General features: G+C 39.7%; 1 protein-coding gene and 1 long non-coding RNA gene across 2 annotated transcripts in view; one reads left to right on the forward strand and one right to left on the reverse strand.

The window, feature by feature from the left end:
* Nucleotides 1-27,889, forward strand: part of LOC145444515 (uncharacterized) — a 414,279-nt gene that overhangs the window by 338,140 nt on the left and 48,250 nt on the right. The gene's annotated exons all lie outside the window — the stretch shown is intronic.
* Nucleotides 2,711-27,889, reverse strand: part of LOC145444493 (uncharacterized) — a 38,162-nt gene continuing 12,983 nt past the window's right edge. Inside the window, exons 2-8 of the mRNA XM_080322486.1 lie at nucleotides 13,078-15,732; nucleotides 12,230-12,402; nucleotides 9,084-9,231; nucleotides 7,829-7,962; nucleotides 5,922-6,108; nucleotides 4,111-4,213; nucleotides 2,711-2,998 (exon numbers count right to left, since the gene is read on the reverse strand). Of these exons, the coding sequence (XP_080178612.1) occupies nucleotides 2,920-2,998; nucleotides 4,111-4,213; nucleotides 5,922-6,108; nucleotides 7,829-7,962; nucleotides 9,084-9,231; nucleotides 12,230-12,402; nucleotides 13,078-13,579 (1,326 nt within the window). The 5' untranslated portion in view covers nucleotides 13,580-15,732 and the 3' untranslated portion in view covers nucleotides 2,711-2,919. The remainder of the gene's footprint in view (nucleotides 2,999-4,110; nucleotides 4,214-5,921; nucleotides 6,109-7,828; nucleotides 7,963-9,083; nucleotides 9,232-12,229; nucleotides 12,403-13,077; nucleotides 15,733-27,889) is intronic.

Raw genomic sequence — 27,889 nt, forward strand, 5'->3', positions numbered from 1 at the left:
ATATATAACAGTTACATTTACGCTATATTATTAATTGTCAATGTCAATCCACAATGACGTCACGATTGAATATTCGTGACGGCATTCTTAATAAACAACAACAAGAAACATGTTTTAAACAAGGGCCTAGTTTTAAACATGTTTGTTTTGAATTGATTTTTCTTTTAAATGCAACCCCAGTCGGTTGTATTGGCTATGATCTCGAAAACGACTGTATAGTCAATATAATTTGATCATTCCGTGTGGAGGTCATTATCTCGGTATTTCTTGAACTAGGGTTTGCATCGGAACATTACATCATCATTCTCATTCATGTATACGTATTCCCTTTTCTGCCGAGATTGCATTTCGCCACCGCGCAAAGTTAAGGTGCTCACCAAGGCTTGCTAGACGCACTTTATATTATGATTACGACTACAAAGTACGAGGTATGTCAGGGTATACTTTGACTGATTTTTGGCAATTTGCTAAAACGAGCCTTTGTTCGCCTGCCGTAAACTTTTGTTAGTAAATCATATATTCTTGGCCCTCTTTATCCACAGGCTGTTACAAATAACTATCGATGTTGTCTAGGCTGGGTATAGACCAGGGCTGTGGAGTCGGAGTCAGACTCGTAAACACTGTAGTGGCTGGAGTCGGAGTCGTGGAAAAAATACTGACTGGAATCGGAGTAGAAGTTTGAGAAAAGGGCCCTGAATTCGACTCCGACTCCATCTTCTTTATGATGAAAACAATTGCTTTCAAAGGTATATTGAAATTACTAATAATGACTATAATAGGATTTTATGTACCATCAATCACTGCTATTAGTAACGATACCGACCAGGGGCGGTCAAACCGTGCCCGCAGGTCCAATGTGGCCCACGGGAAAGTGTTGTGTGGCCTGCGAGGTAATTCTCGAAATTAGATATAACATCAGGTAAAATTGCATGGCCAACGAAAGTTTGATTAGCCTGACCGTGAAATTTGATGATGACTAAAGGATTACTTCCGACACATTGCTGTGGTTAGGTCCAGCCACATTTATCTCAGATCTTCGTATATGACAATGAAGTAAGAGTATTTCGCATCAGATTTAAATACTTCAAATTTGTCTTAGCACTTCGCATGATTTATTGTCCCTTAATTTCTTGCATTTAGTATTGGAACCCCCCTGAAATATATAAATTCGCGTAATTTACAGAATTTACTTTGACTTTATTCTCAATTAGGCGATAACGTGCCGTCCAACATGCAACTTCGCTTGTGTGCTCGCAGCGAGATCGTCGGCGATTCAACATTCGCACAAAATGATAGAGGCTTGTTCGGCGAATCCTTCGATATTGCTATGTCTAAACGCTGAATAATCCTGTCCTTGCCAAATGAGCCCAGGGGTATATAGAGGTGACCCCCATTATGCAAGTATAGCATACTTTTGATCGAATTCATTCATGACATTTAAAACAATTTCGCGCTTTGCACGCTGCACAGTTGCACAGACAGTTTTCATGACATAATTGTATCAATTTTAAAGCGTGGTAATGTAAGTCTTTTTTTCAACGTTACCTAATTCGGTTCGCTCCTATTGGATAACTAACAAAAGGTCATCAACATTCAATTGGCCGCACAAGGATTCTTAAATCTCATGTGAGCCTTTGGCCAGAAAAGCTGGGCACCTCTGATGGAGATAAAATGGGACATTATTTGCAAATTACAATTCAGTTGCAAAGAGGAAATATATCGCAATGTGGTCGCAAATTTATGGAATTTTTATAATTATACCATGATACTATGACAGAGTAAACGCATCGTCTGGTTTTGTAAAATCGTAAAATATATGTAAATATAAACAATCGCTGCTTCCCACTTGACAAAATGTAAACATATTTATAGTGTAGCCTAGCTGCTTGGGTCGAACAAATGATTGAGATAGACTGCTTGTCATAATCCTTGAATACTTGAGTGAGTGCATGCAGACTGGACATATGGTGTTTCATTACTTCCCAAATTTCGTTTCTGACCAATGTATATTAGTAGTGAGATTGTATGTGCTTGTAATTAGTATAGTGTGTAATTAGAAAATTAGTAAGTTACATCTCTGTATAGTTGCTGACTCATACACAAGACTTATACTAAGGTTGTTTTATCTACATATTAATTATACGCGATTGCATTTCGCCACTTCTCTGAGACCGTATCGATAATTGCTATCATTTCCCGACAATGTTTGTTTTCTGTATCCTTGTTGTTGCACTCTCTCAGCTACGTATTTCGCCTGGATGGGAAATAGAAATTCTCCATTTCTCTCCATATTTGTTTGTGTTCGTTACTATTAACAGCCTTCTACAGAAGTCAAGATTACACCATATGTCCTTCAAGTTGCTACGTCATACGTTTCCAAAACGCAAATTTGCGAAACAAGCCAAGCAGTGCACGTTATAAGATCGTTATCGGTTATCATATTTTGTGGCTCTGAATCCGGACATTCTTTATCACTCAATAGCGGATTTTAAAATGGGGTATGAACAAATTGTCTATCAATATGAAGTCACACTACCAAAGCGTTGCCTATCGACCATACTTGGTCATGATCAGGATCAGGAACCGGAGTATATAGCTGTGTCTTGTTACCAGGACCGAAACAACAATAGTATTTTTCATGTTGAATATTCAAGACATTGGATTCGTATTGAGAGTTTACCGTATATGTTCCTTGTTCATTGTCCTACAAAGGCTTAAGAACGGAAGAAATATATTGAATCGAACTGAAATGTTAGATACTGACTGGACAGATCCATGCTATTCTACCTTTGCCACCGGGTACTGTAATTTTTCTTCGTGGATTTTGCATGGTTGTATGTATATATTACAAATATACAATGGGTGAATTAAAAATATAAAATCAATTTGTAGGAGCCATCATATACTAGAGCACTTTGGTCATTTTCCACACAAAAGTTTCTTGGCAGCTTTACGAAACCTTCCATCTCTGAAATTGTAAATGACCCCGTTCGCCAAGCTGTAAATTTAGAAAAAATGGTTCAGGCGTGCAAAATGCAATCCAGTGTGATATCAATGCATTTATACATTCACGTTTTCCAATCAAATATCTGAGCTACTTCGAAGGTACTCCCCATTACTATTTGCTATTTGCTATTCATGTGATAGAAAATGTCATTTCTTTACCAATGTGGTCCGTGACGAAGTAGCTTACTTGCAAGTTATTCGAGTTAATCAGAATACTATTGTAGAGGTAGCTCTATGGTGCCACTGGGGTGTGCCGACATCACATGTGCGTCTGTACTGGGTCGGCTCACCGTATAGTACGGTCATACCAACACAATTATGTTTTCCAATCACTTCCAACTCTACTGGACAATATTTAGGACATCGCTTAGATGTGCCACCCACAAACGACTTCCGCACATCTCAATGTTTATAACTATGAATTCGTCAACATGTTTAACGTCAAAATAAAAAATCGCAGGAACCCTGAATGTTCCAAAATCAGTTTATATTGATGTTCGAGGTCTTTTCCATTGTCATGTCCTTGAATCGACCATGATACAGTTGCAACATGCCACCCGATGCGACCATTGCTATACTCTTGGATAGTTAACTAGTGATGTGTTGTTCTTCCGTTACTTTGTTTATGTTAGAACGTAACTGAAAATTCCTATTGCCGGTCGGATTTGTGTACAAATATGAGATTATTTCTATATTTCGAATGTTGCAATTTCGAAAGCGATCAACTCCAACGACATATCAAAGTATCCGACTACTTGACCGTATCTACTTTACAAAATTATTTAGTTGAGTACCTTTGTGATATTCTATGTTCTACTTCCACTTGGCCTCGATTTCACACGACTTTCGATGCCTTTACTGACACGGGATAACTTTTACTGCTGTTGCATGAAAAGTATTTACACAGATTAATGTGACCGCGTGATCACCTCTGCTTATTCGTCCACGATTGTCGGGAAAACAATTGAAGCATGAAATATGAAAAATAGAAACGGGCAAATCTTATTCAGCGATGGCGTGAACAGCATTCTGTATTTCGGAGAGAAATAGCGTGCTCTGGAATTTTCAACTGGGAAATGAAGATATAAATTTCGATTCACTTACTTGTTAAGCAGGCCGACGTAATAGGCAGTGACATAATATCCTTCAAGATTTCTGCAGTTCAGGTAGCCAGAGGTTCGAAATGCCACTACAATCATGAAGGGCACTGCAATATAATGTAGCATTGTGTTGATACAACTGAGATGAATGATATAGCATTTTCTATTATAATATAAATATAAGAACCAACTTAGTAGTATGAAAGTTTCAAACGTCGCTACAATGTATGCGTCATTCAGTCACTATGAAAAATGAGTAATTATGCTACTTCCTTATAAATTACATTGCGCGACACCGAGAAATTTGAAACTAAGTAAGTTCGATTTTATTGTGAAATTGACAATATTCTCCCATGTGCACAATTTAATGGAATAAAGTTCCGGTAATATCGACTATTGTGATCGATATTCCTTGAATTTGAATTCATTTTCATTCGTAGTGTCATGCTGGCAGTAAAAATAGAAATTCAGCACGAAACTGAGAATTGTAGGCTACCGAATTATACCGATTTTCGAAACGTTTGCTTAAAATATCGTAATTTTCTATTCTAGTTGAGATGATAAAATCGCTCGTTTCAGGCAGCATTACGTGCTCGGCCAGGAAGCGAACACGCGCGAGATTGGTGCGTGGTGGCAAAGTTACCTATGATCCTGATAAAACGTAAGTTGTACTTGTGTTCCATTGTCCAGGCTATTTGGAGGAGTGGGGCTGAGAGTACTGTCTCCAACAATTTTAGCCGGTCCTTCTGAAGCAGGGGCCGGCAACATACCGCTCACGGGCCGCAGACAGTTTGTGTACTTACATGATAATGCGGCCCACAGGTGTACGTACATTAGAGCTGGGCATGAACCGGAACTCGATTGTATGTCCGGTCGGATTTTCTCATTTTGGCCGGACCGTGTCACTACTTTTTCTGATAAGGGCGGAGTCGGATTAGAGCCGGATCAGTACTTCTTATTAAAAATAAGATAGCTTAACCCTCTACCACCCTAGAATCATTAGTTAAAGTGAAATGTCCAAGTAAATATACTTTGGATAAGGGTTGGAATTGATCTCTGAGTTGTTAATTCCCTGTTTGCATTGTTTCAGTAAATAATGTGAGTATGTGAGTAAATAATTATTGTCGGAGTTTATCGGACTGGATCACGGTCATTTCTAGAATCCGGCCTACGAGTCGGATCGGAGTCGGACCATAGCTCTAAAAACAGGACCAGATAATTTGTCGATTCACTTCGCGCCACTCTACACCACATACATTTTCGACCATGAACAAAAACAAGACAAATCTGCGTTCCAATCTAGCTGACGTGTACGTAGCCTACATTCCTTACTAAGGGTATCTTTGTTCGACATGCAGCCAAAATACAAATAACTTATTTACAACTTTATTCGACCAGAGATATCTCGGTGACGTCAGCATCTTTGTTCGACATGCAGCCAGAATACAAATAACTTATTTACAACTTTATTCGACCAGAGATATCTCGGTTACCTCAGAATTGAAGTGCATTATGCCTACGTAAATAAAAGCATTCAATAGTGCTTCTGGTATCTATGCTTTAAACTGAAGTTTACAAAATAAGATACGCGACTAATGTATCGATTCTGGAATCCGGCCCGCAGCTACTTCATTTTCCGATATCTGGTCCATATTCGAGAATTTGCCCACCCCTGTTCTAATGGACGGAGTGAGGAGCTCTTGTGGGCCAACAGATCTGAATAAATGTCTACTAGGAGTTACTCAATTATGAGACGTTGTGTCCAGTAACATTGGTATGACACATGCTGTATTGAATTAAATAGCTTGGACGTACGTAAGGTCACTGTGAACGCTGTTATCATCATTGCAAGGGTTACGAATACAGGGATTTCTTGTCGAATATTGGCTTTGCTGGGGTTTTGTTGAGTGACGCTAGTCTGTTCGTGGTCGCTGTCGAAGAGCTTTCTTGTTTTTTTCATCTTCTGAGAGATGTCAATAGCGGTCGCTATACACAGGCAAACCTGCAACAAGGATACAAATTTGAGAAGAAATACTAATATGTCTGAATAATATATTCATTCTGAAACAAACCCAAGTATCTGTGGCTGACAGTCGTCAAGGGTAATTGTCAGCAACTAGAGGATTAGCTTATACTTCTAAGGAGTTGTAGCCAAAACGGTTTTCGTGAATCACAACTATTCTAATGTTTGTGGTATCGTAGTAGGTTGGTGGTGTTTTGGTGTTCGTGGTGGCCGGGAGTGGTCGTCGGTACATACGGAGATTGCAATCCGAAATATAAAGATGAAACAGGTAATGTGACATAAGAATGGTATAACAACAACAACAACAACAACAACTACAACAAGGAGAGAATTCACAAAACGAGAGCGTTAAGCAAAAATGCGATTAGTGCGATACAAATTGGCTATAATCGCAACTCGCAATCCACACGTGTTGGAACTGTACGAATTCCGGAATAAACTACCGAAGTTACCGCGACACTCTGATTGAGTCGAAATTGTTCTAACTGAGTCTAACTGTTTTGATCTACACCAGTGGTTCCCAACCTTTTTCGACTCATCGTCCCCTTTTCAAACTCCACACCGATCATCGCCCCCCAAATATTGGGAACCGAAAAATGGGCATACAGACTGAAATCCCCGGCGAGTTGACTAAGAAAAAAGGTCAACTTTTCGGCTCGACCTCGAAATTACACTTTTCCAGCTAAATTTTGGTGAGTTGACAAACAAAAAAGGTGATTTCTCCGACTTGATTCCCAAAGGGCCGTAACAACACTTCGTCAGCCCCCCGCCCCAATACGTTGGTCTTGACCCCCCCCTCCATAGGGCGATAAAGCAAACTTCTGCACCCCTCAGACCAAACTCCCCCGACACGTCTTTACCGCTACTTTCACACAAATTGTTGAACTCTTTAGTTAGTGGGCTTAATTCCCGCGAAGCGTCATGATTGAATCGGTCAATATGATCGGGAATTACATATATATTGCTGTCAATTATTTATCCTCTCTCTTCTCACGTATTCAGATTTGCCGGGAAAGCTGAGGTGTGTTGGAAAATGTAGGACCCGTAAATAATAATTGAACCTATTCGGACGGACCCGTGGGTATAATGACTTCGTTACATAATGACATTTCGTGGCCTGTCTGCTATGTCAAAAGATATTCAAATCGCCCATACGTACTAAAATTTAGTAACTAAACTAAAAGACGCACACGATTTCAAATTGGTATTTCTGCACTGGCAATTAATTTTTCTCTGCGAGATGGAATTTTTGTGGGGTTCTGATTGCCAGGACAGGAACATTTGGCGCCAGCCCTTTAGGCGCCTATGGGCATGGATAATTAAATATATATGTATAATATACATTGTATATCGTATATATGCGACCACGAAATGGCGCACAGCGCGAAAATTTTCTGAAACAGTTGCCTAAATTTCCAAAATATTACTCTATAATTAATGTTATTTCACGAAAAAATTGTGGGCCCCTTCGAGCTAGGGCTCCCCATCCCAATTGGGGGTTTGGGTGTGGCATTTACGGTAATGGATGCCCATATAGCCATTTCAACGCGCCATCGCCCCCCTATCGCCTTATTTTTCCGTTTTCGCCCCCTATCGCCCCCTTGGCTATTTTCGCCCCCCTGGACCGACAAATCTCCCCCTGGGGGCGATATCGCCCACGTTGGAAACCACTGGTCTACACAGTCTGTGAATATATTACCATGGCTGTGTAAGGAACAAAGATTGCCACAGCTCCGTATAGTATTCCTCTCCATGCGGGAAAAGATTGTAGAGTCATCGTGTAAGTAAGTAGAAGTGGTTGGAACTGGAGGGCGAAGTGTTTCGGAAAAGCAGCTGTACAAAATCAACGTATTTCGTTATAGTTGTGATCAATTGGATTCAGACTCTAAAACAGCTCTCAATGAGAAAGTTACCATAAGGCAACGAAGGTTGCCGCAGACACATAACAAATGTTAAGAAACTTTAAATTCTGAGTACCATTTGGGATGCTATAATATGGTATCCGCTCAAGACATATACAGTGTACAATGCGATACACAAGGTCATCTTTACATAGCATTATTAATGAAGACGATGTAATAATAGCGAAGTTGGGAGGGAAGTTCAGATAAAACTCAGACATTTCGACTCTACAGACCCTGCTTATGCCAGTAATCGAACCGGGGTCTGGGGCTTCGATGAAGGTGAATTTACCCCAAAGTCAACTCCCACTACGGAAGGTCATCACATCCAGCCAACAGTATTTAGGATCTTCCATTCCTATAATATATTAATCAGTTATTAGACAGGTTAGTCCATTAGTCATCGCCTCTCTCATTTTCAAACGATAATATGTTTTTAGAGTTTTTAGGTGAAGTATTGTTTGTAACGCTAGTTTGAGGACCCCAGTTTGAGGACCCATGCACTACGGTGACTAATAAACGGTCATCATGCGATATGATCCTCTAATATTGAGCCAAATAACCCTTTTCTAGACACCACCCTCGGTATCTGGAGCTGGAGAGTGATATGACGTACGTTGATAACCGTAATTCCCAAATCTCACTCAGGATACTCGAAAAGCAAGTTTGTCGCAGATTGTTTTCCTTTCAGCGGGTGCCGCGAGTTCAAAAAAGTCGAGAACTACAGCCAGAGGGCAAAGGGAAGATCACATGGTCAACTCGAGCGCATGACTGGTACCCGTCATATGGGATTCCTTAACATCGAGAAAGATGCAGGAGATTTTAAGAATCAGATTAACTTGATTCAGATAATATTGAAGTTTAATATCTTAATTGAATAGAATGTAACGGAATAAGCCTCTGGCGCGATAACGCTCCAGAAACAGATCTTCATCAGTGCAATCAGAAATTCAAAACAAAGCCTTCGATTTGCAACGAGAATTTAAGGGTTTAATTTCACTGGTGGTAAAACAAAACAAAGACTTCTTGATGACATGGCATGCAGAGACTTACCAGGTACGATGGACACAGTGATTACCACCACCCACAAAGCAAGAAGACTGTGCACAAGAGACCGAGTTTTTCTCTTCCGGTTCCAGAACGGCCATTTTATAACAGCGAATCGTTCTATGCTCAGCAACAAAAGGTGGAAGATGGAGCCCTGAATAAAAACTCATCAGTGGCATAAACAGATCGTGCATACACTATAATTCACGTCAGTGAGGAACTACCCCTTCTCTAAATATAACTACCTACAAGAGGTGGTCAAAGTAGTCAAGAAGTCTACTCAAGTAGAAGTAGAAGTAGCGACAAAAATCTACTCAAGTACGAGTAGAAGTACTTCTTCCATAAGCACCCTAAAACTACTTGAAGTAGAGGTAGAATTGAGTGACTTTAAAAGTACTCAAGTAAGTAAGTAGTTATGAAAACGATCCTAATTCGTTCACATGGATTGTAAAAGGGTGCAAATTAGGATATGCGATAGGCCAATAGCTGACGAGCTTGATTCATATTGATGAACACGAGCAGGTTTCCAATTTTCGATAGCATAAGTATTCGTCCACATCATGGGATGAAAATGATAGTATTGATAAAGTATTGATATGGAAATGCGATGCTAATTCTATGTTTTCTCGAACAGCACGCTTTAGAAAATAGCATGGTATGGCGCCATTCCCCATATTAGTCGAAGAGCAATACGGAGAAGTTGTACAGGATAGTCCTACGGTGTAAACACTTTGCGCGATCAGTAAACGTTAATAAAAAAATATTGTGGATCGTAAAAATGCCACATTGTGTAGCTTCATTTCTACATATTAAAGACATTACCACACTTGCCTTTATACTTCAACATGTATGTTATCCAGACAAAAGAACTGATAATAATTATATCTCAATTGAAAGTGAAATATAAATACTACTTCTAAAAGCAAAACATGTATTTCCTGTTTTAGTCTAGAAAGTGTCAAAGGTGGTATGCTAAAACAGCTGTAAAATTTAAAAAAAAGTCAGAGTCCACTTTTCCAGAATTGGACACGCCATGGATATGCTAGATTACGATATGACAAGTAAAAATGCTAGATTGCGAAACATCAGTTTCAAACGTTATGATGAGCCATATATACTGTGATGAATTATTTGATATGGACGAAGGGCGACAATGTGGTGTGAACAGAACCACGCCAACCCTTTGCCTAAATTATATTCACCGATACTCTCGTGAAATAATACTGGTCGCTCCGTATCCAGCACTGCGCGCCAAGAGCGACGAAAATTCTCGGCTTTACTAAATTTTTTTGAAAATTAAATGTTGATACTCCGTGAAAACAGCCCCGAGATTCCTCAGGCTATCTTCTTGATTGGAATATTGAACTACTTCTACTTGACAAACTGAAAATAGCTAAAAGTAAGTAAGTAGATAACAAAATATTGCGAAGTAGAAGTAGCGAAAATCAGATCTATTTGAGTAAGTACCAGAAGTAGGGAAAAACTACTTGAGTACTTCGAAAAAGTAGAAGTACTTCGTTACTGACCACCTCTGCTACCTACATAGTTTAAATGTCCATTGACCATGCCATAGGCATGCGGCCGAAGAGGGAAATTTGTGCGGCCGTGGACACGTAATTCAATTAGTATGTGTTGGCGGCCGTCGACATGCATATTGAATTTACAAATGGCCTCCCTAATTTTTGAGCGATGTTTAAGTAATCTTGGATTTTTTTTTCGCGCTGGGCGCCTTTTCTTCCAATATGAGTCACGCAATACAGATGTGAACAGGAGAAGAAAATGATGCACCCAGCATAGAAATACCAACTTGTAATCGTGTGCTCCTCACGAAGGGAATTTGGCTCTGGTACGCTTGGGCGATTCCAATATATTTCCATTATTTCGAAAATCTTAATGAGAGGTCAAGAAACAGCAGCATGCATCAAAGTGACTAATACAATTTGACCAACCCGAAGATGCATCATCATGTATAACTCGCCCTAAATTTTCGAAAACACTTCCTCCATCCTTTGTACCAGTGAATCTGATCATATCGGGTGAGAAAGGGAAATATTTGATAGTGACATGTGAAACTACTAATAATAATTAAATTCATTCTTCAATTTGAAAAAAGTTTCACGCCTGACCCAACCATAAGTAATTCCAGTAACTATTCACAACATGGACATTAGCGATTTTGGTGCGTATAATAAGCCGATATGAAAAAGTCGATTAGTCTGGAGTACGCTGGAAACGGACATGGACAGGACAGTTTAACATTGAGATTTGGCGTCCGGTTACTTCATTACGACTATGCCCTGGAACTCGGCCATAGGTTACATAAGTAGTCGAAATGGTTGGCCACCCTTGATATCAGGTGACATTATTGTATTGTGTACAAGGTACAAGTAGCATTTTTAATGTATAAGTAAGATGAAACAACTTTGTATATGTTGACGCCGAACCTGTTTACCTTAATTTCTAGTGGCCCTGCTGAGCAGTTCTATCGGCACCCAGGGTGCCGCGACATTCTGGTTGAGAACCACTGCACCGGACTGACATTCTTCATAATGATTCGTGGGCTGACGGCTTTAAGCTCGGTCCCACATTCGTTTCACGGCAGTGGTTGTCAACCTTTCTGACCCACCGCCCACTCATCCACCTCGACTTATGCTTAACGCCCTCATGAAATCTTGAGATCATGAGTAGCCTAATGAAGTAGGCCTACTTCTGCTTTTCCTTAGTACTCAAGTAGGTATATCAAATGTTCTGTACCTCCAAGAATCTCTCTCTATTTATAAAAAAATTACTTGTCCCGTATTCTTCACAAATATGCCTATATAGCGTTTAGTTTCACATTACATGTAGTACTTCCTGCTGTTTTTGCATCATGTCCCCATGGGTACACGTAGCCCTGGATAAGAACTTCTCAACTACGCCATAATCCGTTACGACGGAAGGGAAATAGCTAACACTAGGGATGTAATAATGAACAGTAAGGCTCACAGCCTTTGTAAATCCAAAATCACGATTGCCTAATTACAGAACATCGAGTCACTATATACGTATGAAGAAGTTCAACTGGTACGATAAATAAATGCATACATTAATCCATTCATTCCATGCCTATACAAACATGAAGTATTACGTAGGTCTTCATATAAATTTCTCACCACTAGGGATACGGTTAGAAGAGCTCCGAATAATATTGCGATGGGCGAGTTGACTGTGTCACTGGAGTACGACACAAATTCTTCTAGCTTAACACCTGGCACCCATGCCATGGCGGGTAGTACCGTGCACAGCAAAATGAATCCAACAATGCCGTCAGCAACAGCCATCGACGCTGCAACGAAAAAGGAATAGACATTCCGGCGTGTATAATGTAGCGTAGTTGAGGATAATAAAACAATCCACGCATGTATACATCGAGATGTATGGTGATGGTGAGAGACCATTCATACCGAATCACTATATCTATATAAATGTTTCATCTAATGCGAAGGTTGAAGTAATGTTGTTTTTGCAGTGGCAAAATGAATACTTCGTTGTTGAATGAAGAAACGAATCAAAGATTTGTAATCTTGCTATAGGTCACGGATCATGTTTGATGTATCCACTGTTGGGAACAAGTCACTCTTCGAGTCGCTGGACATTTGATTCAAATCAAGTCGATTTTGGAATGCGATTAGAGATATGCCAAGTCCGCATTTTGGAAGTACGAGGCATAACAATGAATCCGTCGATCACACTAATTATTGTTCAAATCATTGCATCTTGTCAGATGGCTGAAGTACAAAATGCGTTGTTAATTAATGTTGCAAGACGTGTACAAATCATTTATATCATTCCTGTTTCGAAAATTTCTCCTCGATCAGGCTGAATCTTGAATAGTCGAATTGAAATCGGATATATAATATGCTGGTCAAAGTTATAAGCTACCCTAACTAGATTATATCAAGTCGTTCTAATATCAAGCTTTACCACTATCAAATAATCAGTTTCATAAAAAATGGCTAACCTTTTATGGCGTGATGCTGTTTTCTCATCGCTGCATTTGTGGCAACCAATCCGAGTATGAGACTGTTAACACTTATGATGGTTACGGCGAGCAAACCGACCATCAACCCAAAAATCACAGCCGCCCAGGACTTGGTGCAAAGCGACACTTCATTCCCAATTTCACACATCCCTTCTTCGAGAAAGAGGGGATAGCCGCATAGCCTTTGAATGGTATAGTTAACAGGTGGATATAGTTCAACGCGTGTATTATGCTCCATATTGGTTACGAGCAAGGTGTCCATAACATACGCATTTGGTTTGACATTGGGCACGATGTATTCTTCGCGGATATACGGCACTACTTGATAAACGGGTGCGGCCAGAACCACATCCTGAAATTCCACTTCCTCTGTGATCGATTCTATTGGGTCCAATTCCTTAAAAGTCAGATTCATGAATATTCTTTCATGGAGTAGACCGTCTTTAGCGACATCGCTTGAACCTTCTTCGTTGCCTTGCATATCACTATATCCGCGTTCAAACGTCACAATCGTGTTTAGTGATCGTAATATGAAATACAGCGTTTGCAACCTTGATTGACAAATGTTGCAATACAGTCTGTAGTCAGGATTACTTACAATTCCTAGCCTGTATATGCACGTACTTATTCAAATACCTGATTGAGTAGAAACAATAAATAATAGTAACAAGTAAGCTATAACGAGTTATAGGTTAAAGCAGCAACGTTTTCTTATAATGATTAGAATAGTGAATTCCACGGTTTTGAATTTGTAACCAAGTCGCAAGTCAATCTCACTTTTGTAGTTTTGACTCGAGTAAATTTGAGTCATTTTCTAATCCCCACCGAGACAAGTCCGAGTCCCAGTCAGGGAACAAAGGGTCTAGGCCAGTGGTTCGCAAAGTTTTTGTATTCGCGGACCCCTTTGGGCCGTCAGGGATCCTCGCTGACCCCTCAGTAGTAGTATAGATCGGTCGTGACCTGGCAGGGGCTCTTATGGCGGGGACGCACGCGACTGGGAAACCTGGGGTGGCACGGTAACCCTTTTAAACCCCCCCTCTCGGTCGCACGCGGCTATTGCGTCTTATGGCTCCGCTCGCACGGTAACCCTTTACAGTATAGGGTGCGGTCGCACGCGGCTTCGAAATCCCGTGTTCGCACGACCACCCTTTTTGACCCCCTGTCGGTCGCATGCGGCTATTGTGTCTTGTGGTCGCACGGCAACCCTTTTCAGTATAGGGATCGCTCGCACGCGGCTTCGTTGTTGCCATGTCGTACTTTCGGGTATAGGCAGGCCGTGTTATTTTTGGCATTTCAGGAGCCAGATGCCAAAAATGCCAAAAATAAGCAATTTTTGGCATATGCCAAAAATAACACGGCTTGCCAAATAGTGTATTTCGTTCATGGTGTTGTGTTAACAGGACCGCGTTATAAGCGAGAAGATCGTTTGTGAAAGGCAGGCTTCTTAAACTGGGTCCAGCCCACCCATTAGAGGTGAAAGCATACTGTCCTAGATGGTGTGGGCACAGCGAGATTGAACGGCTGACTGCATTTGGTTTACGTCATACTTTCCATTTTTCCAAAGGCAATTTTACGACCATTTTTGACCGGCTTGTCGAGCGCTAAATTTGATAAAACGGGTATCAATAAGAAGCTGTCGCAATACTGATTATTAAAATATAAATTATATTCTGCTCATGGAACTGGAACCCCTAAAATCAACCACGATTTTTGCATTGTGATCGAGTTGAACATTGTGACGCAACAAACTGTCTGGCTATTTCTGAGCTGCATAGTCTCGTTTTGCGTGACAGTCTTGTTGCGTCAATGTTCTTAAACAAATTAACCTTCCCAGGACTCCCCGCGAGTTGGTAATAGCCACCTGAAGTGACAAAAGTCCTCCGACCATATATGGGTAGACTGAAGGAGAAATGATAGTCGGGCTACTAAATAGAATGTGTTGCGAGACAACACAGGAAACTCATAGAAAAGGACCGGGAAGAAAATTCTTTCCGCGATGAGATCGATGGCACTGACGAAGTGATCTCTTTTCATGATGCATGGAAGGCGGTTCGGCCCTCCAAAGATTTTGAAGCTCTGAAAACCTGAGTTTGGAAGCACTGTTACAGTGCAAACGATCCAAGTCTATTCAACAGCTGTAACAACGGCTGTTTCTTTTTGCTTATTGGCACCGATTCCGGTGGATACTACACATATTGTGGTTTCGTTTGATATTATTAACCTATGAAATCGTTAGGTTTTTTCTTCTTCTTCTTGTTTGTTGGCACTGATTATACTTGGATGCTGCACATTTTGTGGTGTCTTTTGACAAACTAGCCCGAATAAAGCGTTTTTGTGACTAATTCAAGGCTGAAACTATCTTTTAGAGGACGATGCCAAAACTGCCAAAAATAAAAATCGCCAAAAATAACACGGCCTGGGTATAGGTGTCTCTCGTGTGGTGCCTTATGGCTGCGGTCGTGATTCGCCCTTTCAGGTATAGTCATCTCTCGCACGATGTAAAATATGTATCAGGTATGGTGAATAGTCACGTGATTGGTACTTAATTAATGTGTATATCGCAAATTATTATATATGACCAATTTGAAGTAATCCCAACGTTTACGGTGAGCGCGACTTCTATATATCGTTATTCTTAAGGATGAGGCGATGATTCGTACTTTCGTTTATAGACTGCGGGCGGCATGTCATACTTTCAGCAAAAAAGGGTGTGAAATAGTTTGCTAAATCTAGGAATCAGTCGCTTGGTAATTAGTTTGCCACAGAGCCGGCGTAGACGGCGATTCGAATATCAACAATAACCACGCTCACAAACTAACACTTCAAAAAGGTGTGAAATAGGTTACAAATCCCGCGATCGCTCACAAGATAACGCCTAAGACATAACCATCGCTCGCGACTTGGTGTTACAGGCATGCCGATCACTCACGAGGTATTATTTGGGTAATTAGTTTGTCGCAGAACTGGATTTCACTGGTAAGATTTAATATGTAACGAATAACAGAACCGTCGCAGACAGTGATTCGAATACCGACAAATTCTCACTTATTTCTGATCCAACCCTAATCCTCTGTGAAGTTGACGCTTATTCAAAAGGTGTGAAATAATTGTAAAAATCCTACGTCGCTGACACGATAATGCATCAGACATAGTGATCTAGTTATAGTACGGTGTCGGAATCCATTCGCGAGATGTTCTATAGGTAAATTGAGATAATCCGAAACCGAATATTTTGACTTTGGCGTAGTGTGAATTGAAATAGGATTGACAAACATGACTACCAACTTTCCCACAGTCCCGTTTCGATATTATACGCACATTGATTTGAAACAAGTAATGAAACATTGCAACTCTATTCGCGATCCCGCTTTCCGTTTGTCAAAGAGATATTTTAACATCTTACCATACTCAAAAGAATTATTCACAACATTACCAAGTGTTAAAAATCTAGTTTTCACTTACTTGATGATATCACTGCAACTCATAAATTTGAATTAATTCATCCTGGCTGTATTCGTATGATCGGTCTTTTTTATTCAATTGTAAAGGTCGTTACTATTCTGAAGACAAAGTATTTACTAATCGGTGCATATACGATTTGACTTGAACATACTCTATTTTGAGTATACGAGATTTGAATGTCCGAACAATAACTGAGAAATAATTTATCACAATTAAATCCGTATATTACAGCGTAAAAGATATTGGAATGTCAGCAACTCTGTAAGGTCATAGTTACTACCACAATACCTAATTTACCCGACCAACTCGTCATGATCATTCCTGAAATCAACACAAACATGACCACTGACTTGAGTTAACCACAAAACAGCATCAAGTTTTAAATCCACTTGTAGCTTACGGCTTATTTGAATGCGGGTTATGTTTTGTTGTAATTGAGTGTACGGAAATAGTATTACGTCTCGACATCTCACAATCTTACCATATTCAAAGAGTCAACCACGAAAACATTTGTCGTTTGTAACGTTTGTAACTTACCCGACCAACTCAAGCAGTCAGCCAAGCATACACGAGGCCATACAATCACTAAGACCTAATATCCATAGCAAGTTCGGTTGTACTCATATCCCTACGACGCATCATTTTTATTCAACTTTAAAAGTCGTTACTATTCTGTAAGATAGAGGAATTACTACGCGGTATATTCTGCAAGACAAAGTAATTATTACTCGATATATTTTGTAAGACAAAAGTAATTACTACCCGGGGCAGGTGACTTGAGATTAACATAATATGTTTGAGTATACGAGATTTGAAAGTCTGATCAACGTAGTTGCGACTTCATTTCTTACAATCGAACGCTGGTGTTATATTCAAAGTTATCATGCTGTAAACATAAGGATTGACACATTGATTTGACATATGAGATTTTGTAATAGTTGATCATTACTTCATTATTAAATTATTTGCGTTAATTAGACCCGGCGTTGTGGTAAATGTTATGACAGCAACAAACTTTTCAGTATCAATGTTATTAACATATTAAGTTGTAAAACTATGCGTGTCTGAAATGTTCTTGATAGGAAAATTACTCCACCTTGGTAAAAATCACTCTGCGTATCGCGGATATCAGGAAATATTTTTACAAATGTAATTGTTTCCAGTAACCAAGACTAAAGATGAAACAACAATATCAGTATTATTACATTCAACAACCAGTACAATTATTAAAATCTATCGTTTGCGATAAATAGCGCTAAAGATGTAATAATTCCATTATTCATACATTGAACATTCGATACAAAATGCTTTATTATCCCGATTCGCAACGGGTAATTGAAACGACTAAGTGTAGAGTCAGTATATCAAAATATCGTTACTATTGAATCCAGCAATTGATACGATTTATTGTCGGTATTTGTGACAGCGCATTGAAACATACACAACTTACAGAGTGTGAAAATATCACTTTGATATCGAGTACCGTTTGAAGCGCGCGATCAATACATAATTCCGTTCGCACTCTCCAAGACATTGAGAAGTCTACAGATTTACACTTCAAGACTTTGATCAACACAGAAGCAATTTGGAATATCTTCACTGAACCATCTTATTCTACTAGACTTGAGTATACGAAAAACTCATAGCATTGACAAAATCGCAATAGGCACGACACTGAAATCTACAAAATGTATTTGTATTGTTGCTCAAAGTAGTGATCATAAATTATCATTTGAATCTTCTAAAGTAATTGTACTCATAAAACCAAACTTGCGAAAGTCATTACCATAACAAAATAATATTGTAGGTTGCTTGCTAAATGTATGCCGGAAATATTTGTAGAACGCTCACGACCGAAGAAATTGGAAATTTTCCCATTGTCATTCGTCAAAGTAAATGTCGTCACAATACTCAGTCACTAAAAGACCATACTTGTATGTGATTGAATCCCTAGCAATTACCTCACTAAACGGAACCCCGAAGAAGTTTTACCCACTCGACGGATTATGATGTTAAACAGCGTCGCTTAATCGGTGTAGGTCGTTCTTCTAAATACAAATCCTATCCAACCAACAGAAAACAATTTTCACTCGCTTGGTAATGAAACCGAGGTGTAGGTCTGTGGGTCTTCATTCAATATTTTGTTTGTGTCAAATACTTTGCAAGAAACACACTGGAGTGGTTGAGCTTTACATCATCAGGTTGTCATCTGTAAATCAAGATTACAGTTTTATATTTTTGTCATTTAGTGATTGCTGAACATACCACTTCGTAATACTCCTTCGATCTTAATTCCCTTTATCGTGATAATCGAAGTACATTTCTTTCGAGTTCGTAACGACCGGCTTTTCTATGACATGATAAATGTTTGACAAGTTATGCTTAGAGGATTGGTTGCATATCGCTAAAAATAATATACCACTCATATTGATACTGTTACTCCATTGATCGATATTTTCAAACGAGTAAATTTATTACTTGAGTTTCTCCGCTTACTATATGTAAATGTAAACTCAGCCGTCTTTTAACATCACAAAGACATTGATAAAAAGTAGGCAATCAAACGCTACAAGTTTACCTTTTGTAGGTTGTGTATGATTACCCCACGCAACTCATTTCTTACCGAAGGTATATGAAATATATTCATGTTACACGAAAATACTCGATATTCCCAGAAACATCAGAGTTGTTTACACAAAAGTTTGTATGTGTACAGAATGCGAATACCATGTGTAAGTCCAGCACAATTGCGGTATCTATCCGAGTGTAGTTAACACAAATCTATTACAACGAACCACGTAAACTTTCGTGAAAGAAAAGCACACTAACTTCCCGAGGGTTCTGTCAATGTCATAGCAATAAATCAGCTACTCCAACAAGAGAGTACATATGTTTTCTAGTTACGGTGCTTACATCTTACACACAAAACAATTTACTTTGTTAACGAAAAGTGCTGAGTCATCATATGGTTGTCCTCACAACAATACAACTAAATCATACTATCATACAAAATGGGTGTTATAGTTTGCTCACTGATGGTACATCGTACAAGTAACAAGTCTCGAGAATCGAGTTATTGAATAACGTGAAAGTGTTTCTCCTGCGCCAAGTCGTTATGTTGATGAAAGCGCATATTGTAATATCATGATCGATTTGCATTCGTTGGTCACAAACTGTCACTACTCTAAATAATTATTTTTCACTCAAACACAAAAGCATACTTGTCACCATTCGTTTTCCTCAAGCACGAGTTCAAGAAACGTACTTACTACGACATGAATTGTTATTTTTATGTTGTTTAAATAGGTAATAATTAATTTTAGTAACACTATATCGACATCATCGAGTTGTGTGAATAGATTTACAGGTGGTCTTGTGGCTTTAATCGAAGCACACAGCGTGGTCTAATGTAGAGTCCTCTCTATTGTACAGCAACTCGAAAATCGAGATGTATGCATTAACATTTGAACAAAGATCTTGTTTCGTCACGTGAAAAATATCTTCACTGTCACGATGCTCTGCACAAGATGTGTAAATCCTTTTCACACTCATAAAAGTACACTACGGGATACCGACGTCAGGCGATAACGTTTAACAACATCACTGACACTGAACATACGACACTTACCCGAGTAAAAATATCATTTTCATTTGGATAGCTGACGTTTACCTGTGTAAAATTACCATTTTTGTTTGGAACGCTATCGTTTCCCGAGTAGAAATACTATTTTCCTTTGGAGATCTATCGTTTACCCAGAGTAACAATACATTTTCACTTGGGGAGCTATCCTTTCCTAGAGTAACAAACCCTTTTCGTTTGCAAATCTATTTTTTCCTACAGCAACAAACCATTTTCACTTGGAAAAATACTTTTACCCAGAGTAACTAATCATTTTCCTTTGGAAATATATTTTCCCTGAGTACCAATACCGTTTTCATTTAGGGAGCTATCGTTTACCCCAGGTAACAATACATTTTCACTTGGAGATTCAGCGTTTACCTGAGTAAAAATATCATTTTCCTTTGGAGATCTATCGTTTACCCAGAGTAACAATCGGCGATCTATCTTTTCCTGGAGTAACAAAACCATTTTCGTTTGGAAATAATTTTTTTTCCCTGGGTAACAAAACCATTTTCGTTTAGAAATATATTTTTTCGTTGAGTAACAAACCCTTTTCGTTTAGAAATATATTTTTTCTCTGAACAACGATACCGTTTCACTTGGAAATCTATTTTTCCCCTGAGTAACAATACCATTTTCGTTTAGAAATCAGACAACCAATCCCGACAATTTTATATTTTTGTATATTGTTTACAGCGGACAGTGGAAAAATATACACCAACAACGACCCCGATACATTTGTGTAATCGCATATTCACTTGTTATGGTGCATCCCATCAAAATCGGCGGTTAGCCACACACGCACACAATAACAATGCGCTATTTCGATATGACTGCGATGTCCGGGTTCGTGCTTTAGATTTTCCAGAATCAATCCGTCTAAAGTTGTAATCCCCCGACTTTGTTAACTGGTTGATACGCGGATAACAATCTTCGGAAAATGTTGGAACGCATGCTACCCATCGTGCTAACGATTCCAGGTTACTTGTGATTAATTCCCTTGCTCACACTACACAGATTATACGTACAGGGATATGTAGCGGTAATCGGTTTGGTCAATGCATATCGCCCCATTCAGTATGGAATTACAAACCCAATACAGGCCAGTCCATAACCGGATCCGGATATTCAACGCAAAGCGATAAAGCAGAACCATATGTAATTGAACATGTAGATTCACAACCCTTGATTTTTTTTCCTGAAAAATGACAATACATATCGAATATTCACGTAAATGTGGTTTATGACATTACATACAATGTGTCGGTGTACAAATGTTGGGTGTTTAGGCACACGTCGGTATGACCCATAGACAACATCATCATACCGTCCAGGACTTCGTTTTTGCATCGCGAGGACAATAAAATCGATTTTGTATAATCAATCGGTGGCATAGACGACGGAAGGCTCGGAGATCCAATGTAAAATTCAGACAAACAAACGGGTATATTTGTCCATCTTGCTTATTCACTGAACTACCATTGGTGCTCTTGATACAGCGAACGGTACAGTATGCAACGCATATCATTAGAGTGATATATCCACAGGTAAATATGGGGACTGAGAAGCAGCTTTTTAATGAACATAGTTACTTCTATCCAGCAGCCCTATAGTCGGTTGAGATATTAAAGGAGCAGTGCACTCTAAATATTATGTGGTCTCACATTAAAGATAAAATCGGGAAATAAATTGCAGCGGACATTTTCTTCAGAAAGTCACTCTAATGCAGTGGTTCTCAACCTTTTTGGCTTCGCGGACCCCTTTTGACCGTCACGGACCCTCGCGGACCCCCTCAAGTTTTAGTTCAAATTTAGCTCAATTATGGTGCAACCGTCATCTGTTTGTTTGTTTGTTTGTTTTGTGGTATTCCTGGTGTTTGTCGACTACTGTGGTAACTTACATCAGGCCGATATTCTTCATTTTCATTCCGAAACTGCTGACTTATAGCACGGCCCACTTCTAGGCTATAGTAAGTCACCGCTTACGCGGATGAGGTGGCGAGGGGGAGCCTAGACCGTCATCTGTCTTGTGCAAATGTGAATTGTATTGGCTTTTTGTGATAAACAGCAACAAAATGACTTTTCCAGAAAATTACATCATAGTATTTATGTAGAAATTGGTAAACCTGTAGTATTTCAAATCTGCAGCTGTATTTCTTGATGTAGGCTACGTAGACCGTGCGTTCGATTTGATATGAACGATGAGTGCCGAAAATCCATTTCCACAAAGATAGGTGGAGGGTAATGCAATATTAACGCGCAACGCTTCCGACGATACTGTTGGTGTGATCGCAACATTTATGGCACCCAAATGAAGAAACGTGTTAGTAATGAACATATCACGTCCAGCCTAGCCATTTTTGTGTAGCATCTCAATTTAAAGTTATTCTGGAATAGTGGTATATGTCTATCACAGGATAAAATGGATTTCGTGGCGAGGTTTCAATCCATTCATTGGGGCAAATTAGAGAAAATACTTCAGAAATTTTTATTTCAAACGACTGTTAGCTAATTTGATGAGACCTACTACTTCAAATCGAAAAGATTCGCAAACATTACGGAGTCATCCTGATTGACCTTACTATCTCCATATATATATTTTCCACAAGCCCCAACAAAACGTCTCTAAACCGCAATATGTTTGTTTCAGACGGTTATTGGCAATTAAAATGAATTTGCACTGTAGGATATTTCATGTCAGACGATTATTATAATGATGCGAGTCATGAGGTCTTAGCAGTTGCGTTGCGAAACTGCCTCATGCTTTCTCGAATAAAAAAAATTAAAATTAGGTTATCAACCATTTTAAAAATTTTGAGGTCTCGCGGACCCCCTGAAATTGCTTCGCGGACCCCCGGTTGAGAACCACTGCTCTAATGGAACTGCAGCTAAAAGAAAATTTAAATATATCCCCATTGCACGCTAGTTTCATAAATAAATGTCTATGGTGGCGAGGTCGCGCATCTCCGCTGCTTAATCCCGTTGCTGTTGATGCAACAGGTGCACGGTGTCGCATTACAACAAACAATATATACCGATGAATTGACCAAATGCTTGTTATCCACGTTTCTACTGCATTTTGTTATTGATCGGTATTTCGTACTTATGATTGCCATATTTTGAAATCGGGAAAGTGGGACACTTTTTCAAAATTTTCAGACTTACGGTACTGGCTAAAAATCCTGGAAATGGTACATTTACCACGAAATTGAGAATGTGTAACTAAATATAAAGGTCGACTTGCCATATCGACTCCCGACATCAAGTTTTTCTTTGACACTTTCCGTTGGTTCACTGAAACCAAAGGTCGTCTCTTACGTCCGAACCACGAATTTCCTGTTTAGCGTCATTTATGCCCATTTTCACTCGAATCTATCCATCATATTAACCGTAAACGCTGTAAAGGAGGACGAGTTGTCAAAAAGGATGACATTCAGGCATCCTCGGAGGACATTTTCAAAAACCTGAAAAAGAGGACAAATCCTCGTATGGTATGGTAACCCTAGTACTACCACCTTTCGTTGTATATAATGTACAATGACGGTCGTGCCAAAGGCCGTCAGGCAATAACAGCCAAATCCTTTTGTTTAATGAACAACAACATCAAGAACAACAAGAACAGCACGCCAATGGAAAACCAATGTATGCAGGCTACGTCGAGGATATAATAGCTACGCAGAAATATGATTCAAATATCTGTGGTCGCACTGCTTCATTAGTTCTGACTCAGAGGGTCGAGACAAACCCGTATGATAATAATGGACCAAATTCTAACGCCCGCGTTTACTGTAAAAAACTTCGTATTCCTCATCACAGCGCATACGCAGGATTGACGCTAGTATACGACCAAAACAAAGGGATCATACAAATATTCCAACTGATATCATCGTTAGAACCACTGTTAAACCAGTTTATAACTGTATTCAGCCGGTCAACATCGCATTATTGGCAGTTCCGCTGATTGCTAATGATGGTGCAGTGGAGATAAAACCACTATTATCCTTAATATAGAGTGATATACCATTGTGTCTATATCGGCTTGATCATAAAGTATTCAATAGGGCTCTTCAAAATTGTTAGGTTACTAATTCAAGCCTACACACAAAATGTGGTCCAATTCCAGCCAGTAACCGCTTTGCTTACAGGAGAAGAAAGTTTCTATTTACTATATAAAAATACAAAATAAAAAATTTAAAAATTTTCTGTTCACCCCATGAAAGTGTTAGGCTGTCTTTAGAAACGATGCTCACCAAATTTGGTTCAATTCCAACCAGTGGAAGCGGAGTTATTGCCGTCGAAAAATTTGGATTTGAATAAAATAGTATTTACGGTGACCGATTCTTTGTTTATTTATTATAGTTGTGCTCACCGTAAATACTATTTTATTCAAATCCAAATTTCTCGACTTCTGCCTAAATTTCTGGGCGTGTTCAACTGTCTCTCCGAGAATCCTCGTTGGAACTTAACATTTTAGATAACAATATGATATATTAGTCAGATCATAACTGGGTCTATCCATGTGCTTACTTTACAGTTACATGTTATTTATCGAATTGGTTGGAGTGATATTAGTAAGTCTTCAAATGGTGAGATAACGTTTCCAATGATTCGCCCTATGAACATGACTTTCTGCGACCTGAAAGTTACAATTCAATGAAACTCCATCGCATAACTCCGAGGCCCCTCATTTTAATAGTGAAACAGTCTCTACAAGACTCTGGCAAACTGAAGTGCGTGGATTTCACATCAATATGATCTTACTAATCGAAGAATATATTTTGTGCATAAAAAGGACCTGACGAACATGATGTTGAAATAAACCCAGATTTCAAGGACAAAAACCCAGAAACCCAGGGGATGCTAAAAAAACAGATCTGGGTGGAAAAAGCCAGGAGTGGCATGTCTGTTCCAAAGTGGTGTACTGTTATCGTCACAATTGTAGCATTACGTCACAAAATGTCAAAATTGTCTACAGAGTCAACATTTTTTTGCAACCTGCATTTCGTTTGTATCGTATAGATATAGCACTGTCCGAAAACTTATCATTTGACATTTTGCAGCTTGTAGCATACTTTATAGGCCTAGCCATTGTTTATTTGTTGTATAGCACGGCCCACCTCTAGGCTTTTGTAAGACACCGCTGACGCGGATGAGGTGGCGAGGTGTAGTATTCATGGTGTTTGTCGATCACTATGGTCATTTACACCAAGGCCGATATTCATCATTTTTATTCTGCAGCTGCTGACATGTGGCACGGTCCGCATCTAGGCTTTTATAAGAGACCGCTTACGAGGAGGAGCCTAGGTAAACCTCCAACGTTTATGCAGGAATTCTGGAGTCGACCTCGGCCGCACTCGAGCCCGTTACCCATTGCTGTTGCAGTGGACTATACCACTACGCTATCTCGCCACATTGCGAGAACCACATATTGTTAATCATAAACATTCAAATGAAACTAATAGGCTGACATGCTGTTATGCTCAACTTACCGCAGTATCCTAGCTGAAGCAAGACTGCCTGGGCATTGCATAGTTCTTATATCAAGAAGCGCATGATGAAAAATTTTGATATATAAACAAAATTGTCAGAATGAAGTAACGCGGTGTGTCACCAGACGTGTGCGCACAACTTCAGTGTTGTCAGCCAACTGCTGCTGTCGGATGTATTTTCTCCATTCTTGGCAAGCAAGGACAGACCATAGTGTCCTATATGGTGTCGACACAAGCAAATCGCACGGTTCAATGAAATTGTATCACGTCACAGTTTCCATTTGGCCACAGGCAATTTGACGGTGATTTTTGACCGACTTGCCGAGCATTAAATTTGATGAATTGGGTATCAATCGAAAGCTGACGCTGTACTGCTTGCGAAAATATAAATTTTATTCCACTCATGGCCCTGGAACCCCCACAATCAGCCCCAAATTATTCATTGTCGAGTAGATTGGCAGTGTGACGCAACAATGCTGTCTGGCGAAACGAGAGACTAGCTCAAGAGCAAGGATGCGGCCGAGCGGCGAGAGTGGGATCAGCTGACGTCGCGGCAATAGCAATGTGCAACCGCGCCACAGACAAACGCTGCGCTGTTGATACTTTTTCTATGCGCTTCGGTACAAGCAAGCACACACCAGCCTTTCCTTGACTTGTAAGGGTAGAACTGGGTCCACAGAATGTATTAGGGCCCTACCAATTTTCGCGCAATATCCTTCAGTTGATAGAGATATGTAGGCTATGTCTAAGTAGTCTACAACTCTACATTGGATATGTCAGATTATTATGATATCGATTGCCTTAGCCCGCTTGTTGCGTAGGGCTCCAGAGACACGTCGCGCTGTTGATGGCGGGTGTCGATACTTTCTATAGTCGCTTTTATGGTTAAGAGTGAGCAAGGATCATTGAGCATGAGCATACATTACAAGCTTTTATTTGATCCGTATGGGTAGGACTTGGCCCGCGAATGCAGCAGGTAAAATGTTGATTGTTGAATAAAGTTTAACAGCAGGAGTGTCGAATTAAACTGGTATCGCTGTCCGGATTCAATCCGTTACTAGCAAGCTTGCGGGCCATACCTGCCAAATGATTCCAAAATGTTACCACCAAATCCATACCTTTGTTTTTCACTGGAATATATCTGATATCACTATAAACGTTGACGTTGGAATTTGGTTTAGCATTTTTCAATCACCAAACAGTTTTTTTGAATGCCGGGCAACTTTCGCGTCAAAAGTAATACAGTGGTATCACATATATTTGAATTATATTCATTCTGTAGCCTGTATTCATATTCCTGATGTAACTTACGTAAAACGGATTTGCATTATTTTTTTCGCATCTGTGAATAACTGAATGTCCATTGTCTATTCGGCCCAACAGAGTTTGCACTTTTTCGCCTTCTCGGAATTTGGTGTCAAGGTCACCGACGTGGTGCATATGGGGACTAGAGTAAAAACTCAACACTGTAGTTGTATTACTACAATATGATATATTTACATTATCTAAATTTGCTGTCTTGAGTGAATCTTATTACTTGAAAGTATATTTTTCTTACTAGAAATATCTCTATCAGCTGAAGGATATTGCGCGAAAATTGGTAGGGACCAAATACATTCTGTGAACCCAGTTCTACCCTTACAAGTCAAGGAAAGGCTGGTGTGTGCTCGCTTTTAGCGAAGCGCCTATACAACGTATCAACAGCGCCACGCTTCTCGGAGCCCTACGCAACAAGCGGGCTAAGGCAATCGATATCATAATAATCTGACATATCCAATGTAGAGTTGTAGACTACTTAGACGTAGCCTACATATCTCTATCAGCTGAAGGATATTGCGCGAAAATTGGTAGGGCCCTAATACATTCTGTGGACCCAGTTCTACCCTTACAAGTCAAGGAAAGGCTGGTGTGTGCTTGCTTGTACCGAAGCGCATAGAAAAAGTATCAACAGCGCAGCGTTTCTCTGTTGCGCGGTTGCACATTGCTATTGCCGCGACGTCAGCTGATCCCACTCTCGCCGCTCGGCCGCATCCTTGCTCTTGAGCTAGTCTCTCGTTTCGCCAGACAGCATTGTTGCGTCACACTGCCAATCTACTCGACAATGAATGATTTGGGGCTGATTGTGGTGGTTCCAGGGCCATGAGTGGAATAAAATTTATATTTTCGCAAGCAGTACAGCGTCAGCTTTCGATTGATACCCAATTCATCAAATTTAATGC

The sequence above is a fragment of the Botryllus schlosseri genome, chromosome 8 (genome assembly GCF_051294905.1).
Source record: "Botryllus schlosseri isolate E-star chromosome 8, Bs_hap1, whole genome shotgun sequence".
Taxonomy (NCBI): domain Eukaryota; kingdom Metazoa; phylum Chordata; class Ascidiacea; order Stolidobranchia; family Styelidae; genus Botryllus; species Botryllus schlosseri.